The sequence below is a fragment of the Equus caballus genome, chromosome 4 (genome assembly GCF_041296265.1).
Source record: "Equus caballus isolate H_3958 breed thoroughbred chromosome 4, TB-T2T, whole genome shotgun sequence".
NCBI classification, from domain to species: domain Eukaryota; kingdom Metazoa; phylum Chordata; class Mammalia; order Perissodactyla; family Equidae; genus Equus; species Equus caballus.
In genome coordinates this window covers 59,536,856-59,556,247 of record NC_091687.1, presented here as the reverse complement: position 1 = coordinate 59,556,247, position 19,392 = coordinate 59,536,856, and the positions used below count along the sequence as shown (strand labels likewise).

Below are 19,392 nucleotides of genomic sequence, written 5' to 3'. Positions count from 1 at the left end.
GAAGCTGAGCAAACCCCAAAGAAAGTAACCCAAGAAAGCAATGCATGCCAATATCATAATCATACTTCAGAAAACTAGACAAAGAAAAATCTTGAAAATAGCTAAAGAGAAACATCACATTACCTACAGAGGAACGCAGCAGCCCCTCTTAGCCAGGGTTTTACTTTCCACGGTTTTAGTCACCCACAGTCAGCTGTGGTCCAGAAGGAGATGATCCTACTTCTGACATACCATCAGAAGTTCAACAGCAGCCTAACAGTACATCACAATGCCTACATCATTCACCTCACTTCATCTCATCATGTAGGCATTTTATCATCTCACATCATCACAAGGAGGAGGATGAGTACAGTAAGATAAGATATTTTGAGAGGAAGAGACCACATTCACATAACTTTTAATTAAAGTATATTGTTATAATTGTTCTATTATTAGTTATTTTTGTTAATCTCTTACTGTGTCTAATTTATCAACTAAACTTTATCCTAAGTATGCATGTAGAGGAAAAAACATAGTATATATAGTGTTTGGTACCATCTGTGGTTTCAGGTATCCACTGGTGGTCTTGGAAAGTATTCCTCCAGATAAGGGGGGACCACTGTAATGATTCAAATGACAGTGGATTTCTCATCAGAAACCATGAAAACTGAAAGAAAATAACTGTAAACCAAGAATTCTATACCCTGCAAAACAGATCCTTCAAAAATGAAGGTGAAATCAAGATGCTCTCGATGAAGGAAAACTAAGAAGTGGTCACTAGCAGACTTACCTTAAAGGAATGGCTGATGAAAGTTCTTAAGACATAAAGGAAATGATAAAAAGATAGTGAAACATCAGACATGAAAAAAGAACAATGAAAAGAGTAAAAATATGGGTAAATATAATCAACTATCCTCAAAAACAACACACTTTGAGAGGTGAACTCCTCCAAGCTCTCTGCACTTGGATCCAATAAGAAAGGAATGATGAGTCTGAGGTTCTTAATTGGGTCTCAAAGCAGGTCCAGAAATACAAGAATTTCCTGCAGTAGAGGAGGGCAGTAGAGATATTATTACCATGTTATAAATAGATATAATAATCTCCTTAAATTAATAAGTACAGGGCCAGCCCCATGGCCAAGTGGGTAAGTCTGCATGCTCCGCTTCAGCGGCCCAAGGTTTTGCCAGTTCAGATGCTGGGTGCGGACATGGCACTGCTCGTTAGGCCATGTTGAGGGGGCATCCCACATACCACAACTAGAAGGATCCACAACTAAGATATACAACTATGTACTGGGGGGGGGTTTGGGGAGAAAAAGCAGAAGAAAAAAGAGAAGATTGGCAACAGTTGTTAGCTCAGGTGCCAATTTAAAAAAAAAAGTTAATAAATACAAAGTTTGGTCATACTTTGGAGAAAAATAAAATATATATGTCACTTATAAAAGTTACTCACACACAGAAATAAAACCTTAAGAAACAGAAAACAGGGGAAAAAATTTTTCAGAAGCATATATAGCAGGCCATAAAACATACTTAGAATTGAGGTTTCTCTAAAGAGGCTAAAAAGAAGAATAGGAGTAAAAGGGACTACAGGATCTTCTATGGTGGGTTACAAGACTGAGTAAGGAAGAAAGAGAAGCTAGTAGGTTGCTGATAGACTGGGGAAAAAAGGGAAACAGTGGACAAAATATATTGGAGAGTTAAGAGTAGTTATAGTAAAATGAGAAAACAGGAAGTCCTTTACAGATAAAAATACACTGGATTGGATTCTATCACTTTTGTCAAAGAAAAATTATAGGGAATCACAAAATCCTGGTTTTAGAAGGTAAGTGAAACTGCATGAAGGTATAGGTCTCAAGTTGTTAAAGAGGTCCAGAAAATGCAAGGTTAGGTTGTTCAATGGGTGATCAACATGACCACTAACAACTCCTAGAAATATATTAGGAGCTGGAATAAAAAGAAAATCTTTAAGCAAGATTCCAGAGAAATGTACAAGAGGCCCTAAATGAGAAATCAGTAGATGAACTCACCAGGGAAATATGGCACTATACGTATAAAAAAAAAAAAAAAGCCTAATACGTCAGCAAGTAATTGCGGCTAAAATTTAAATGTTCATTCTGATACCATAAAGGTATGCATTCACTCAATCAATATTTGAGTGCCTACTCTGCTCCAGGCTCAGTTCTAGGCATTTAGGATATAGTAGCAAATAAGGCAGACAAACTGGCCCCAATGAGCTTACATTCTATTGGTAGAAGCAGACAATAATAAAGATAAATAAAAGAAATGTATAGTAGGGTAAGAGAAAACTCAAGTAGGGAAAAAAGTTACATTTTAGACAAGGCCATGCTGAAAAGGGGTCATTTTAATGAAATAAAGGAGCTATTTACTTCTCTTTATCTTAAAATTATTCAGCTTCCTCACAACAGCACCCACACACAAACACAATTTTTTTCAATGTAACATCAGAACTCCTCTAATTTTTAAAAAGTGGCTTCTAGAAAAGGCTTTAAGAATTTCATTCTACCCTAAAAAATACTGAAGAATCTTAATACAAATGACTTTAAGGTAAAACTACCTTCCAAATGTACCAGTTAAAAGATATGGTTTAGAGGAGTGACGTCAGTGACATGGCAGAGTGAGCTCACCCAGGACTCTCTCCCCTCCAAACTACAACCAAAAGGAGCAACTGAATTCCAACCAAAAAATGCTAATAACACAGAGGTCATCAGAGACCCACAGCAGCCAAATGACGGAAGGCGGAGAGGCTGGAGCCACCCTCGGAGGAGCTGGAACAGGGTAAGAGAGATCTTCGCTCCCTCCCCTAAAGACTGGGATTGCTGCTGTGGGTGAGGGAAGGAGCAGGGGAGAGGACGCACATCCGTGGGATTGTCCAGGACTCCCACAGACCCATGCAGCAGAAACCCTCTAATGGGGGAAAGCTTTCGTGTGGGGGGACCCCATCAAGCCAGGGCCCCAGGAAACCAGAGAGCAAGAGCTGATCAGAATCCAGGTCTGTGCTCAAGAGAAAATGCCCCTCCTCCCCCAACCCACGCTATGCACCACCATCACAGCTGTAGGCGGAGGGCTCAGAACACATGGCTCTCGACCACCATCTAGTGGCGACAGGCTGTAACTGCAACCGAATAATAGTATCATGCGCAAAAACCGCTACTCTACCATGCAGCAATTTATAAAAGGTCCAGACCAAAAGAAAAACAATGAAAAAACAGAATGATGACCTGAGGACTTGGAAATAGGTAAGCTAAGTGACAATTAATTCAGAGTACCTATCATCAAAAAACTAAACGAGGTAAAGGGAAATACAGTGAAACAAGTCAACATGTTCCAGAGTTACTTCACAAAAGAGATTGAAATTATAAAGAATCAATCAGAAATACTAGAGCTGAAAAATACAATGGATCAGGTAAAACAGAATACAGACTCCCTGAAGGCCCGTGTAGACACCACAGAGGAGCAAATTAGCATAATCGAAGATAGACAGGCTGAATGGCTCCAGACAGAGGAAGAAAGAGAACTAAGAATTAAAAAAAACTGAAGAAAATCTCCGAGAAACAGCCGACTCAATGAGAAAATGCAACTTAAGAATAATCAGAATTCCTGAGGGCGTGGAAAAGGAAAATGGAGCAGAAAGTGTGCTCAAGGAAATAACAGACAGGAACTTCCCAAATCTACGGATTGAGAGAGAAATGTGTGTGGAGGAAGCTTTCAGATCTCCTAGATTTGTCAATGTAAAAAGACCTACTGCAAGGCATATAGTAGTAAAAATGACAAAAATGAATGACAAAGAAAGAATACTCAGGGCAGCAAGGCAGAGGAAAATAACCTACAAAGGAACCCTTATCAGACTTTCAGTGGATTTTTCTACAGAAACCTTACAAGCTAGGAGAGATTGGAATGACATATTCAAAACTTTAAAGGATAAAAATCTTCAGCCAAGAATACTCTATCCAGCAAAAATATCCTTCAGATATGAGAGAGAAATTAAATCTTTTCCAAACAAACAAAAGCTAAGGGACTGCATAGCCACAAGACCTCTACTACAAGAAATCCTCAAGAAGGCTCTCATACCTGAAAAAAAGGGAGAAAGGGGTCACAAAACACAGAGTAGGGAGACAGATAGAATCAGAATAGGATAGCAAACATTCAACTATAGCATTAGGATAAAAGGAAGGAAATCACCAAAACAAAGACAATCTTATCACTCTAACCACAAACTCACAACACAAGTTGGAATAAGAGATGAAAATAATAATTTAGGAGGCAGGGGGAAGGTACTGAATCAGTCTAGGCTAAGAAAGTAAGACACCACCAGAAAATGGACTATGTTATACATGAGAATCTGAATACAAACTTCAGGGTAGCCACTAAACTGCAAAACAGAACAGAGACACAAAACATAAATAAGGAAAAATCTACAAAACCCAGCATAAGAAACTGCAGAAGTGAACGGGTAGGGTAAAACACACAGGATGAGAAACAAAGGAAACACAGGAAAACTGGAAAACAAGTGACAGAATGACAGCATTAAGCCCTCATGCATCAATAATCACCCTCAATGTAAACGGACTGAACACTCCAATAAAAAGAGTGGCAAAACGGATTAAAGAACAAGATCCAACAATTTGCTGCCTCCAGGAAACACACGTCAGCTCTGAGGACAAACACAGGCTCAGAGTGAAGGGGTGGAAGACAATACTCCAAGCTAATAGCAAACACAAGAAAGCAGGTGTCGCAATACTTTTATCAGACAAAACAGATTTCAAAATAAGGCAGATGAAGAGAGACATAGAGGGCCAATATATAATGATCAAAGGGACACTCCATCAAGAAGAAATAACGCTTATAAATATCTGTACACCCAACACAGGAGCACCAAAGTTCATAAAGCAACTATTAACAAACCTAAAAGAAGATATTAAAAATAACACAAGAATAGTAGGGGACATCAACACCCCACTCACATCACGGGACAGATCATTCAGACAGAAAATCAACTAGGAAACAGTGGAGCTAAACGAAAAGCTAAAACAGTTGGACTTAATAGACATATATAGAACACTTCATCCAAAAACAGCACAATACACATTCTTCTCAAGCGTGCATGGAACATTCTCAAGGATAGACCACATGTTGGGAAACAAGGCAAGCCTCTACAAATTTTAAAAAATTGAAATACTAACAAGCATCTTCTCTGATCATAATGCTATAAAGCTAGAAATTAATTACAAGAAAAAAGTTGAGAAAGGCACAAGGATGTGGAGACTAAACAATATGCTTGAACAAGCAATGGATCATTGAAGAAATTAAAGAAAAAATCAAAAAATACCTGGAGACAAATGAAAATGATAACATACCATACCAACTCATATGGGATACAGCAAAAGCTGCATTAAGAGGAAAATTCATCGCAATACAGACACAGCTTAACAAACAAGAAAAATCCCAAATAAGCAATCTTAAACTACACCTAACTGAATTAGAGAAAGAAGAACAAACAAAGCCCAAAGTCAGCAGAAGGAGAGAAATAATAAAAATCAGAGCAGAAATAAATACTATTGAAATAAAAAAGGCAGTAGAAAGGATCAGTGAAACAAAGAGCTGATTCGAGAAGATAAATAAAACTGACAAACCCCTAGCCAGACTTACAAAGAAAGAAAGAGAGAAAGCTCAAATAAACAAAATCAGAAATGAAAGAGGAGAAATAACAACAGACTCCACAGAAATACAATAGATTATAAGAGAATATTACGAAAAACTATATGCCAACAAAATGGATAACATAGAGGAAATGGATAAATTCTTGGACTCCTACAATCTCCCAAAGCTTAGTCAAGAAGCAGCAGACAATTTGAACAGACCAATCACAAGGAAAGAGATGGAAACAGCCATCAAAAGCATCCCAAAGAATAAAACCCCAGGACCAGATGGCTTTCCTGGGGAATTCTACCAAACTTTCAGAGAGGATTTAATACCTATCCTTTTCAAGCTATTCCAAAAAATTAGGGAGGATGGAACACTTCCTAACATATTCTATGAGGCCAACATCATGCTAATACCAAAGCCTGACAAGGACAGCATGAAAAAGGAGAACTACAGGCCAATATTGCTGATGAACATAGATGCAAAAATTCTCAACAAAATTTTGGCAACCCAAATTCAGCAATTCATCAAAAGGATCATATACATCATGATCAAGTGGGATTCATACCAGGGACACAAGGATGGTTCAACATCCGCAAATCAATCAACATGATACACCATGTCAACAAACTGAGGAATAAAAACCACATGATCATCTCAATAGAGGCAGAGAAAGCATTTGACAAGATCCAACAGCCATTTATGATAAAAACTCTGAACAAAATGGGGATAGAAGGGAACTACCTCAACATTATAAAGGCCATATATTACAAACCCACAGCCAACATCATACTCAATGGGCAAAAACTGAGCGCCATCCTCTTGAAAACAGGAACAAGACAAGGATGCCCTCTATCACCACTCTTATTTAACATAGTACTGGAGGTTTTGGCCAGAGCAATTACGCAGAAACTACGCAGAAAAAGTAAGAAAAGGAATCCAAATAGGGAGTGAAGAAGTGAAACTCTCGCTGTTTGCAGACGACATGATCTTATATATAGAAAACCCCAAAGAATCCATTGGAAAAGTTTTAGATGTAATCAACAACTACAGCAAAGTTGCAGGGTATAAAATCAATTTACATAAATCAGTAGCATTTTATATTCTAATAACGAACTAACAGAAAAAGAACTCAGGAACACAATACCATTCACAATCGCAACAAAAAAAAATAAAATACCTTGGGGTGAATTTAACTAAGGAAGTGAAAGACCTATGCAATGAAAATTACAAGGTTTTTCTGAAAGAAATGGATGACGACATAAAGAGATGGAAAGACATTCCATGTACATGGACTGGAAGAATAAACACAGTTAAATTGTCCATTCTACCTAAGCAATCTACAGATTCAACACCATCCCAATCAGAATCCCAATGACAGTCTTTACAGAAATAGAACAAAGAATCCTAAAATTCATATGGGGCAACAAAAGACCCTGAATTGCTAAAGCACTCCTGAGAAAAAAGAACAAAGCTGGAGGCATCACAATCCCTGACTTCAAAACATACATCAAAACAGCATGCTACTGGTACAAAAACAGGTGCACAGATCAATGGAACAGAATTGAAAGCCCAGAAATAAAACCACACATCTATTGACAGCTAATCTTCGACAAGGGAGCTGAGGGCATACAATGGAGAAAAGAAAGTCTTTTCAACAAATGGTGCTGGGAAGACTGGAAAGCCACATGTAAAAGAATGAAAATTGACCACTCTTTTTCACCATTCACCAAAATAAACTCAAAATGGATCAAAGACCTAAAGGTGAGACCTGAAACCATAAGGCTTCTAGAATAAAATGTAGGCAGTACACTCTGACATCAGTATTAAAAGGATCTTTTCGGACACCATGTCTTCTCAGAGAAGGGAAACAATATAAAGAATAAACAAATGGGACTTCACCAGACTAAAGAGCTTCTTCAAGGCAAAGGAAAACAGGATTGAAACAAAAAAACAACCCACTAACTGGGAAAAAAATATTTGCAAGTCATACATCCGACAAAGGCTTAATATCCATAATATATAAAGAACTCACACAACTCAACAACAAAAAGTCAAACAACCTAATTAAAAAATGGGCAGAAGACAGGAACAGACATTTCTCCAAAGAAGATAGATGGATGGCCAATAGGCACATGAAAAGATGTTCATCATCACTGATCATCAGGGAAATGCAAATCAAAACTACACTAAGATATCACCTTACACCCATTAGAGTGACAAAAATAACTAAAACAAATAGTAACAAATGTTGGAGAGGTTGTGGAGAAAAAGGAACCCTCATACACTGCTGGTAGGAATGCAAACTGGTACAGCCACTATGGAAAACAGTATGGAGATTCCTCAAAAAATTAAAAATAGAACTACCATATGATCCAGCTATCCCACTACTGGGTATCTATCCAAAGAGCGTGAAGTCAGCAATTCCAAAAGTCCCATGCATCCCAATGTTCACTGCAGCATTATTTACAACAGCCAAGATGTGGAAGCAACCTAAGTGCCCATCAACAGGTGACTGGATAAAGAAGATGTGGTATATATATACAATGGAATACTACTCAGCCATAAAAAAGAACAAAATCGTCCCATTTGCAACAACATGGATGGACCTTGAGGGAACTATGTTAAGTGAAATAAGCCAGGTAGACAAAGACAATCTCTGTATGACTCCACTCATATGAGGAATTTAAGAATGTAGACAAAGAGAACAGATTAGTGGCTACTAGTGGAAAGGTGGGGTGGGGGGAAGGCACAAAGGGTGAAGGGGTGCACCTACAACTCAACTGACAAACAATAATGTACAACTGAAATTTCACAAGATTGTAACCTATCATTAACTCAATAAAAATTAAAAAAAAAAAAAGATATGGTTTATTGCTGACGGTGGAAGGGTTGCCAACACCTAAACACCAGAGTTTTCTGTAGTTGAAGGCAGTCTTCAGAATATTTCCATCATTTAATCTAGGTCTCATAACAAAAAAAGATTCAAAATCAAAATATGACATTCCCAAAACATCTAGTCAGTATTCTAGAGTTTTAATACCAAACAAGCTGTTATTTTTATTTCTGATAATTCTAAAACTTTTAAAAGCCGTAAAGTGACAGAAATCCCATTATAACCCCGGAAATAGGATCGTTTGATAACGGTTCCAGTTTAACCCTGAATATTGCCTTTTCAAGCAAAGCCCTTGGGGTCTTGACTTTTGCCTTTTTATATATTTTACACTATGTTTTTGTTGTAACTTGCCTAATTCTTTGAGGAGAAAGATCAAAGTATCCATAATCTTCTGTACTAAACTAACTTTCCTATCAATAAAATAATTTTTTTAAAAAGAGAGTTTGAACTAGAAAACAGCTTTTTTTTAAAACATCACAAAAGCTCAAAAACAATGAAATACTTAGGTATAAATCTAACAACACATATATAGTATCTATAAGTTCAAAATAACAAAACGCTAATAAAAGAAATCAAAGAAGATCTAAATAAAAGTTCATGGATTAAAAAGACTCAACATAGTAAAAGTGTCAATTCTCCACAAATTGATCTACATATTAATGCAGTTCCAATCAAAATCACAGTAGGGTTTTTTATATATACAGACAAGCTATTTCTAAAATGTACATGGAAAAGCAAAGAAGTCCAAATAGCTAAAACAATTTGAAAAAGAAGAACCATACTAATCATACTACCCAATTTTAAGAACTACTATAAAGATACAGTAATCAAGACAGCGTGATATTGGTAAATTGACAGAGATCCACAGATCAATGGAACAGAATAAAGAGTCCAGAAATAGACTCACACAAATATGACCAGTTTATTTTTCACAAAGGTGCAAAGGAAATTCAGTAGAGAAGAACAGTCTTTTTAACAAACGGTGTTGGAACAACTGGCCATTCATATGCAAAAAACATGGACCTTGACATAAACCTCCCTCCTTACACAAAAATTACATCAAAATGAATCCTAGATCAGAATGTAAAGCACATGACTATAAAGCTTTCAGAAGAAAATATAAGAGAAAATCTTCATAACCTAGGGTTAGGCTAAAACTTCTTAGATACAATACCAAAAGCATGATCCATTTAAAAAACAACAATAAATTGAACTTCACCAAAATTAAAACTTTTTTCTCTGCAAAAGACACTTTTAGGAGACTGTAAAGACAAGCTACAGACTAGGAAAAATATTTGTAAATGCCATCAGACAAGGGATTTGTATCTAGAATATATTTTTAAGTGCTCACAACTCTATAGTAAGAAATAAAATTTAAAAATGGGCAAAAGATTTGAACAGACACTTCACCAAAGAGGATACATGGAAGGCAAGTAATAAGCAAATAAAAAGATGTTTAACATTATTACCCATTAGAGAAATTTAAATTAAAATCACAATGAGACACTATTACAGACCTATGAGAATGGCAATATGAGGTGTTAATGATGCAGAGCATCTAAAACTCTCATATATTGCTGGTGGGAACAGCCACTATGAAAAACAGTTTGACAGGTCCTTATAAAGTTACAGTATACACTTACAATCCACCCAACAATCTCCCTCCTGGGTATTTATTCTAGAGACATAAAAACATATATTCACACAAAAATCTATATACAAACGTTCATGGCAGCTTTTTTTGTAATAGACAAAATCTGGAAACAACCCCAATTTCCTTCAACAGGTGAACAGATAAATAAATTTGGTACACCCATACAGAATACTACCCAGCAACAAAAAAGGAATGAACTACTAATACATTAAATGACTGAATGAATCTCAAAGGCATCGTGTTGACTGAAGAAAATGGTTTCAAAGGTTACATATGTATACCATTACATGATATTCTTTAAAAGACAAAACTACAGTGATAGAGAAAAGATCAGCAGTTGCCAAGGGTTAAGGATTAGGGGGAAGATGTGTCTACAAAGCAAAAGCACGCAGGATTTTTGTTTTAAGTCATAGAACTATTCCGTATTTTAATTATGGTAAGGGTTATACTAATCTACATATATGTTAAAATTCATAGGACTGTATACCAAAAAATAGTAAACTGCACTACACGTTAATTTAAAAATTAAATTTTAAAAAACTCTTATCAACATTAAAGAAGAGCAGGAATTCAGCACAATAGTGTATTTACTCACAGAGCTCTTCACTACGATTTGATGAAGAAAGGAAATAGGTGGAATAAGACTATTACCATACTTAAATGATATTTTATGATAGCTCCCAGGAACATAATATTTGGGACATTTACTTTCATCCCTCTGATAAAGAATAGATAACTTATGCAATAATGAAAATGATGCCAGTTTAATAATTTCTATGGTTACGATGGTTCAATAAAACCAGACAACTTTAAATACACATGCCAGCAGAAAGCTAACACTTGTGAATAGTTCATTAGGGAGTGGGGTTCCCACTGATTACTACCGGGGCAGCTTTACTGAGGTATAACTGATGTACAATAAACTACATATACCAAAAATATATAGTATGATTCGTTTGCTTTTTAATTTTTATTTATTTATTTTTTTTGAGGAAGATCAGCCCTGAGCTAACATCTGCCACCAATCCTCCACTTTTTGCTAAGGGGAAGATTGGCCCTGAGCTAACATCCATGCCCATCTTCCTCTATTTTATATGTGGGATGCCTGACACAGCGTGGCTTAATGAGCAGTGCAGAGGTCCGCGCCTGGGATCTGAACCAGCAAACGCTGGGCCGCCGAAGCGGAGCGCCTGAACTTAACTGCTACACCACCAGGAAGCCCCTAGTGTGATTAGTTTTGATATACATATACACCTACAAAATCATCACTACAATCAAACTAATGAATATAGTGATCATGCCAAAAAACTCCCTCGTGCCCCTTTATAATCCATCCCTCCATTCAGCTCTACCCTCAAACCCCAGAGCATTGATGATCTCCTTTCTGTCACTATAGATAAGTCTGCTTTTTTTTTAAAGAATTTCATATAAATAGAACATAAAGTATGTACTCTTTCTTTCCTCTGGCTTCTTTCACTTGGCAGAATTATTTTCAGATTCCTTCATATTATCAGATGTACTAATAGTTCATTCCTTTTTATTGCTAAGTAGTATTCCAATGGATATACAGCAGGCTGTTCATCCATTCACCCACTGATGGACATATGGGTTGTTCCTATTTTTTGGCTATTACAAATAAAATATCTTTGAATATTTGTGTATAAGTCTTTGTGTGAACAGACACTTTCATTTCTCTTGGTTAAATACCCAGGAGCAAAATGGCTCACTCATATGGTAGGTGTATGTTTAAACTTTTAACGAACTGCCAAATTGTTTTCCAAAGTGGTTGCTCCATTTACACTCCCCTCAGCAATACATGAGAGTTCTAGTTGCTACATATCTTAGCCAACACTTGGTATGGTCAGTCTTTATATTTTAGACATTATAGTGGGTGCAAAGTAGTATCTCATTTTGGTTTTAATTTGCATTTCCCTAATGACTACTGATGTTGAGAGCATCTTTTCACATGCTTATCTGCCATCCAGCCATCTCATTTGGTAAAGGCCTATTTAAACATTCACCCGTTTTTTAATTGGGTTGTTGTCGTCTTATTGAGTTGTAAGAGTTCTTGGAGATCTGGATATGTCTTTTGTCAGGTATATGTTTTACAAATATTTTCTCCCAAACTGTGGGTGACTTGCCTTTTACTTTCATAACATTGTCTTTTGAAGAGCAAAGTTTTAAATTTTGATGAAATCTATATTATTGAGTTTTTCTTTTATACTTGATGCTTTTTGTGTCCTATTGCAAGAAATCTTTGCCAAACTCAAAGTGAATAAATTCCAGAGTTTTAGAAACTGAGGTTTTACGTTGAGGTCTAATATACATTTAGAGTTAATTCTTATATATTGTACAAGGAATGAATCAAAGTTTATTTTTATATATAAGCATCCAACTGCTACAGTACCATTTGCTGAAGACTCTCTTTTCCCTCACAGAATTGCCTTGGCACCTTTTTCAAAAAGCAGTTGACCATATATTACTAGGTCTACTTCTACCGTCTCTATTCTGTTCCGTTGATCTGTATTGTCTAACCTTACACCAACATCACACTGTCTTGATTTACTGTAATTTTATTCAGATTTAAAATTAGGTAGCTTAAATTCTCCAATTTTATTCTTTTTCAAAATTATTTTAGCTATCCCAGATCCTACGTATTTTCACATAAATTACAAAATCTGATTATCAATTACTGCAAAAAAAAAAAAAAAGCCAGAGCATTTTTGTTGAAATTGTATTCAATCTATAGATCAACTAAAGAAGAACTCACATCCATACAACATTGAGTCTTCCAGGCCATAAACATAGTGCATCTCTCCATTTACTTGTGTCTCTCTTTAATTTCTCTCAACAATACTCTGTAGTTATCAGTGTATAAGTCTTGCACATCTTTTGTTAAATTTATCCCTAAAGATTCCAGATTTTTGATACTTTTATAAGTTTTATTTCAATTTCCTATTGTTTGTTGCTACTATATAGAAACACAATTATACTGATTTTGTATCCTGCAATCTTGCTAAACTTACTTGTTAGTTCTAGCTCTATGCACATTCCTAAAGATTTTCTACATAATTAATGTCATCTGCGAAGAAAGGCAGCTTTACTTCTTTATTTTCAAATTGTATGCCTTTTATTTCTTTTTGTGCCTTATTACACTGGCTAGAACTGGCCTGCCCACCAAATCCATCCCACTGCTTATTTTTGTATGGCCTCCAAGCCAAGAATGGTCTTCATATTTTTAAATGTTCAAAACAAAACTATTTTGTATCAAAGAATATTATTTCTTTCATACACGAAAATTACATGCAATTCAAACGTCAATGTCCATAAATAAAATTTTATTGGAACAGAGACACACCATTCATTTTCCTGCTGTTTATGGCTGCTTTCACACTACAGCAGCAGAGACCATATGGCCCACAAAGCCTACAATATTTACCATCTGGCCCTTTATACAGAATTTTGCTGACCCCTGGGCTGGAACTTGCAGTACAATGTTAAGCAGAAGTGAGAACAGACATCGTTCCCTTGTTCATACTTAACCCCTCATAATTCACAGGAAGAATGGGTTCAAACTATGGATAAGAAATAGCTGTTTGGTTTACACTGAAAGCAGGAACATTTACTCAAGGCTCATTTAACATTTATTTTCCACATATGCATGAAATGCTTCCAGATTAACATAGGACAAAATCATCTTCACTGTTAATCTTGACTTTAACAAAACTAAAAGAACAACATAGTATGTAAAATATATATCAAGCCAATTTGTAGAAAGTATGCAATAGGTGACAAGTGTATCAACAGTTTATGATAAAACTTTAAAAAGAGGGGAAAAAAATAATTTTCTACTAAAATTCTACCACTGCTTTTCATCCAGAGTAATACGTTAAGGAAAACCACTAGAAAATCATCACTTATATACTGAAATGAATATATAAATGACTATATATATATATATATATATATAAAATCTATTTCAATAAAAAAATAACATACCCACAATAAAAGGCAGCCATAAGCATACAAGTCAGAACTTGGAGAAGCAGGTTTTCCCATTTTCAATTCAGGTGATACCAAACTCAAGTCACCAACCATCATGTTCACTGAGGCTCGCTGACTCTACAAAAACAATAGGTTAAATATTTTAGCAGCAACACAGTCGAAGTGGCCTTCTGTGAAGTACTCTGCATTTAATAAGGACAACAAATTTATTTGAAATATTTCATTCTCTCATGCTTCCAAATAATTTTACCTTGTTTCTGTTGTTATAAATTGCTCTTAAAATCAAAATAAAATTAACAGTGAGACTTTGGTTACATTTCACACTGTAGACTCAAGTGGATTCAAAACTAACAACCACTGATTCTTGAAACATTTGGTACTATTTTTCTTTAAATAAAATTCATAACGGCAAGAGGCAGTGCTATTTTCCAATTCTCAAAATTCTAAGCTTTTTTAAAAACTGAAAGCCTACAAAGTACTTTCCTTCCTTACTGACCATATTCTAACTAAGCATATCATTTCTAATGTGTCAAAGGATGACCAGTGACGAGAACATGAATCCTGGATTCAGTCAGAGCTTGGCTGCAATTTCCACTCTCCCACTTATCTGCTGTGTGACCTTGGGTTTTAACCTCTTTGAGCCTAAATTAATTAATTTGTAAAATGGAAATAATATCTACCTTAAAGAGTTATTGTAAAGATAAAGGTAATTAGAATATATCACTAAATGTTCATTATCTCTTCTCTTCCTCCTATCTTTATCCTTGCTTCTCAGAGTGTGGTCCAAAGACCAGTAGCTACAGCATTACCTGGGAGCTTGTTTGAAATGCAGAATCTCCATCCCAGAGATGCTGAATAAAAAATTGCATTTTAACAAGATTCCCAGGTGATTCATATGCACTGTAAAGTCTGAGAAGCAATGATCTATGGACTACTTTTCAGATTTGTCTTCCTGGTTAATACTTCAATCTGAAAGTCGTGTGAAAAATGGAGGAAAAGGTAAGTTTAATCAATATTTCAGAGTGAATAATTTTAAATGAAGATTAAAACAACATTTTGGGGGATAATAGCTGAAAATTAGAATAAAAGAGGAAGAATAATTCTTGGAGTAGTCATGGTAACATTAGTTGTGCAAATGGTATGCTCAAAAGGTAAACTAACCAGGATTCCTAACAATTGAGAACTTTTTAAAAAACTCATAATTCAGTTGTTTTTCTTAAGGACATTATCTTAATTTTCAGATAAATTAATATGATCAAATAAATCTCTAAGCAAATCTACTTTGTATAAATCCTTCATAATCCAGCATTTCACTATAATTTTACATTTTAATTTTCTCATCTTTTTGAGCTACCACTGAGACTATATATACACATGTGGCATCACCCTATGACTTGTAGATGACCAAAGTATAAAGCATTATGACTTCTACTAGTCACAAGGGAACTACTCAGACAATAAAATGTTGGCAAGAATGTAGAAAAATTAGAATCCTCATACATTGCTGACGAGAATATAAAACAGCAGCCACTCTGAAAAATAGTTTGGGTCCTCAAAAAGTGAAACACAGAGTTACCATATAACCCAACAATTCCACTCCCAAGAGAAATGAAAACATATGTCCACACAAAAACTTGTACATTAATGTTCACAGCAGCATTATACATAATAATCAAAAAGTGGAAACAACCCAAATGTCCATCAACTGATGAATATAAAAACAAAATATGGTACATCCATAACAATGAAATATTTGGGCAGTTTTAAAAAGGAATGATGTTCAGATGCATCCTACAACGTGGATCAACCTTGAAAATTATGCTAACTGAAGTAAGCCAATCACAAAAGACCACATATTGTATGATTCCATTTATAGAAAATGCCCAGATTACACAAATCCATAGAGACACTCAGTAAATCAGTGGTTTCCAAGAGGGTGAGCAGAGGAGGAAATGGGGAGCAAATCAGTATGGGGTTTTTTCCTAGGGGTGATAAAAATGTTCTGGAATTAAATAGTGGTGATCCATGTACAACTTTGTGAATATATTAAAAACTACTACTCAATTATAACATTATGATATGTGAATTACATATCAATAAAGCTGTTACTTTAAAAAAAAGAATGGCTCCCTTGTGAGCATGTATCTTTTGAGACAGCCTATTCTACCAAAAAGGAAAAAAAAACATCACAATTTGCTCTTAAACTGCCTGATGTTTGCTATCTCTATAAACTGCCTGTTCTGAGGTAATACGCACCAAATTAACAGCCCATGTAGTTGAACTAGTGCTTAAACAAAATGGAAAAGTCCAAGTTCTAGGGTTCTGAAAAGATTATTAATCAAAAAACAGTAAAGTACATATATCTAAATTTAATGTACTAGTGGGGAGGACACTAGCAGAGGGGGAGATGAGAGATGGCCACCCAGCTTTCCTTATGTATTTCCTAGTAATTAATGTTTCTTGATAATGATTAATTAATTAATGATTAATGCTATCAATGCTATTGACTGTGATGTCAGGTGGTTCCTAAAATTTACGGTTAAAAAATATAATGCACAAATTTAGGAACTCTTGTTCCAGCACCTGATGATAACAGATAACTGCTTACACTACATCACATCGTTATGAAGGCAAAGATTTTATGATCAATTACCATATCATGGAAAAGTGCTGAACTACTGCCTAATAATATTAAATGAAATCTAGAACCTATTTGTAAAACCACAGTATTTTACCACAGATTTGGTGAAGTCAAAATCTCCGACAATCCCTTGTTCACGGTTTAAAGCAAATACATTGTTCTGATGAAGTGATCCATGAATTATCTCAGCCTTGTGCAATGTATGCAGGCCCTGGGCAACACCTTTCATGACCTTTAAAGCTTCCTAAAGATAAGTACACACAAAAGAAATCAGGAAGTAGGCAAATCATTTTAATACCTGAACCTTTTCTCTAATTAAAAGACTTATCCAGGAGTGAGTAAAGCTTCCTCCAAATGAACCTTTAATAAGAATAGAGCATAGAGAAAGAATTAAAGGCCAGAAGCCCTGATTACATTAACTGGTAACATCATATATATATATATATATATATATATATATATAAACTTAAGATACAGCAGTCTCTAAGACTTAGACTACAAATAATGACTATATAAAGCACCTAAAGAGACTGAAATAGTGTTATTGGTAGGAAGAATCAGAGCATCCTTTATTGTTATTACTAATTCAAAGTTACAAAAGAAATTAAAGCTATCACTTAGGCACTTATAATACCAAGTGCTTGACAATGCAGTCCACATACACCATAGCTAAATAGTTATAAGCATGGGCTTTGGTACCAAAAAGATCTAATTTCAAGTCCCAACTCTGCCTCTGGCTAAGAAACCCCGTGCAAGTGACTTATCTCTGTGAGCCTCATTTTTCTTCTCTGTATGTTAAGAGGACAACATATCACAGGGTCGATGTGACAACTAAATAGAATAGTATGAGTCAAAATTTTACATAGTATAAACCATGTAGTATGCCCTCAATAAATATCAGGTGTTATTTTCTCATTTAATATATCCACAGAAATAGTGTTTTTACTTACTTCTGAAGTTAAAGGCATACTGACTTGAATAGCACTCAGGTTTGCCCTAGGATAGTATGGGACCATCAGATAAGCCAGAGGATCAGACTAAGAAAAAGAGAGAATGAGACTCAAAGTGAAAAATTCTTCAATACATTTTTAGTATATGCTGATTGTACAGAATAATTTTTTCTTTATGTTAAAAGGAGTAAGTTACTTCTCTAAGACTTGGAGCTAAAACTTATTTTAAATAAAATGTTTTCTGTAAGAGATTAGCATAGGAACTTTACCTTACACAAAAATAGGAACATCAATGGTAGTAACCCAGACTCTTCTTTAGCTTCTCTCCAAGCTCTGTGATAGGCGGCTGCTCTCTGAATCACCCTGGCTTCTGTGTCAACATCCACAGAATAGCCCTGCACCAAAAGAAGAGGCACTGAACTTCCAAGATTAAAAATCCCACTCTGATTATACATCACTCCAATTTAAACAAAATGACTTTTATGTAACTTAAATTACATCTAATTTTATTTTTCAATTGTATAAGTACCTTTTCATCTACTTTGAATGCTATAACTTAGAAAAGAAAGAACAATTCTACTTATAGTTTAATATACATTCTACAACGTGTAGCCACTAAGGCCAAAATAATTATCCTATTATCATGATTAACAGTTTCCCAGATTAATGAAGAGAAGAAAGAAAAGAATAGAAGACTGTGTTGGCAAAACAGTTGAGATTTCAAACAGAAATGTAAGAATAAGAATTTTAAAAAGTTATTGGATAGAATGTAGTAAGATAAGTTCACCTGAAAAAGGAAAGCCAAGTATATCCTATTAAAGACAAATATTATTTAGGGAAATGAGGGGAACTTTAAATTCAAAATTAGTTCTGGCAACAAACTGGAAACATAAGCATCATGCTAGTCAACTCATATAATTTAGAAAAGAGTGCGTTTTTAACTTTCCTTAAAAGTAACACCACCACTCCGCTTTATATTTCTGGATCAACTATAAGTCTGAAGAACTTAAACTTACCTTTAAAAGAATTATCTGCCCATTAACCTCAGAACATACCAAAGGACGCTTGCTGCTAAGTTCCTTCATGGGCTCAGCATCAAGAATATCCCGCTCCAAGCTCATAGTAAGAAGACCATCAGAGTTCTAGGCACAAGTTTTTGTTACAGTTGAAGAATCCAAACAATCCCAGCACTTTTAAATCATCAATATAATCAGTTACATGCTATTAGATGAATTGGACATCATCACCCCTACTGGAAAAATCAATAAAATTAAAATATTTAAAGTTTGACATTTTTTCTAGTTTCTGGCTCTTGAACTCCTCCCACCTGAAGTGTAATCACCAGACATTTAATCACTGCTACAATTATAGAACAAATTCTGAAGATGACTGGGATTTACCAGACATGCCTCCAAGGAACCCTGATGTTTACTTGGAAAAGTTTATGTTTCCCAAAAATATTAAAATGACAACAAATAAAAAGGAGGCTGTAGAATGGGAATGAGAAGTCTAAAAATTACGACTACTATGAAGCAATTCTTACACCTCACTTCTATTGGAAGCAGAATCCTCAAAATTGAAAATGGTTTTCAAATATTTCACTG

The 19,392-nt window shown here is 35.2% G+C and overlaps 1 protein-coding gene across 22 annotated transcripts in view; it reads right to left on the bottom strand.

The window, feature by feature from the left end:
* The window catches only part of STK31 (serine/threonine kinase 31), a 117,555-nt gene that overhangs the window by 38,409 nt on the left and 59,754 nt on the right, over window positions 1-19,392 (bottom strand). For 14 of the 22 annotated variants that reach the window (XM_023638716.2, XM_070264130.1, XM_070264133.1 and 11 more), the window contains 5 exons: window positions 18,805-18,930; window positions 18,058-18,183; window positions 17,789-17,875; window positions 16,933-17,082; window positions 14,192-14,314 (listed from right to left, as the gene is read on the bottom strand). In XM_023638716.2, coding sequence (XP_023494484.1) covers window positions 14,192-14,314; window positions 16,933-17,082; window positions 17,789-17,875; window positions 18,058-18,183; window positions 18,805-18,930 — 612 coding nt within the window. The remainder of the gene's footprint in view (window positions 1-14,191; window positions 14,315-16,932; window positions 17,083-17,788; window positions 17,876-18,057; window positions 18,184-18,804; window positions 18,931-19,392) is intronic. The other 8 variants (XM_014738997.3, XM_070264140.1, XM_070264139.1 and 5 more) reach the window with 1 other exon arrangement.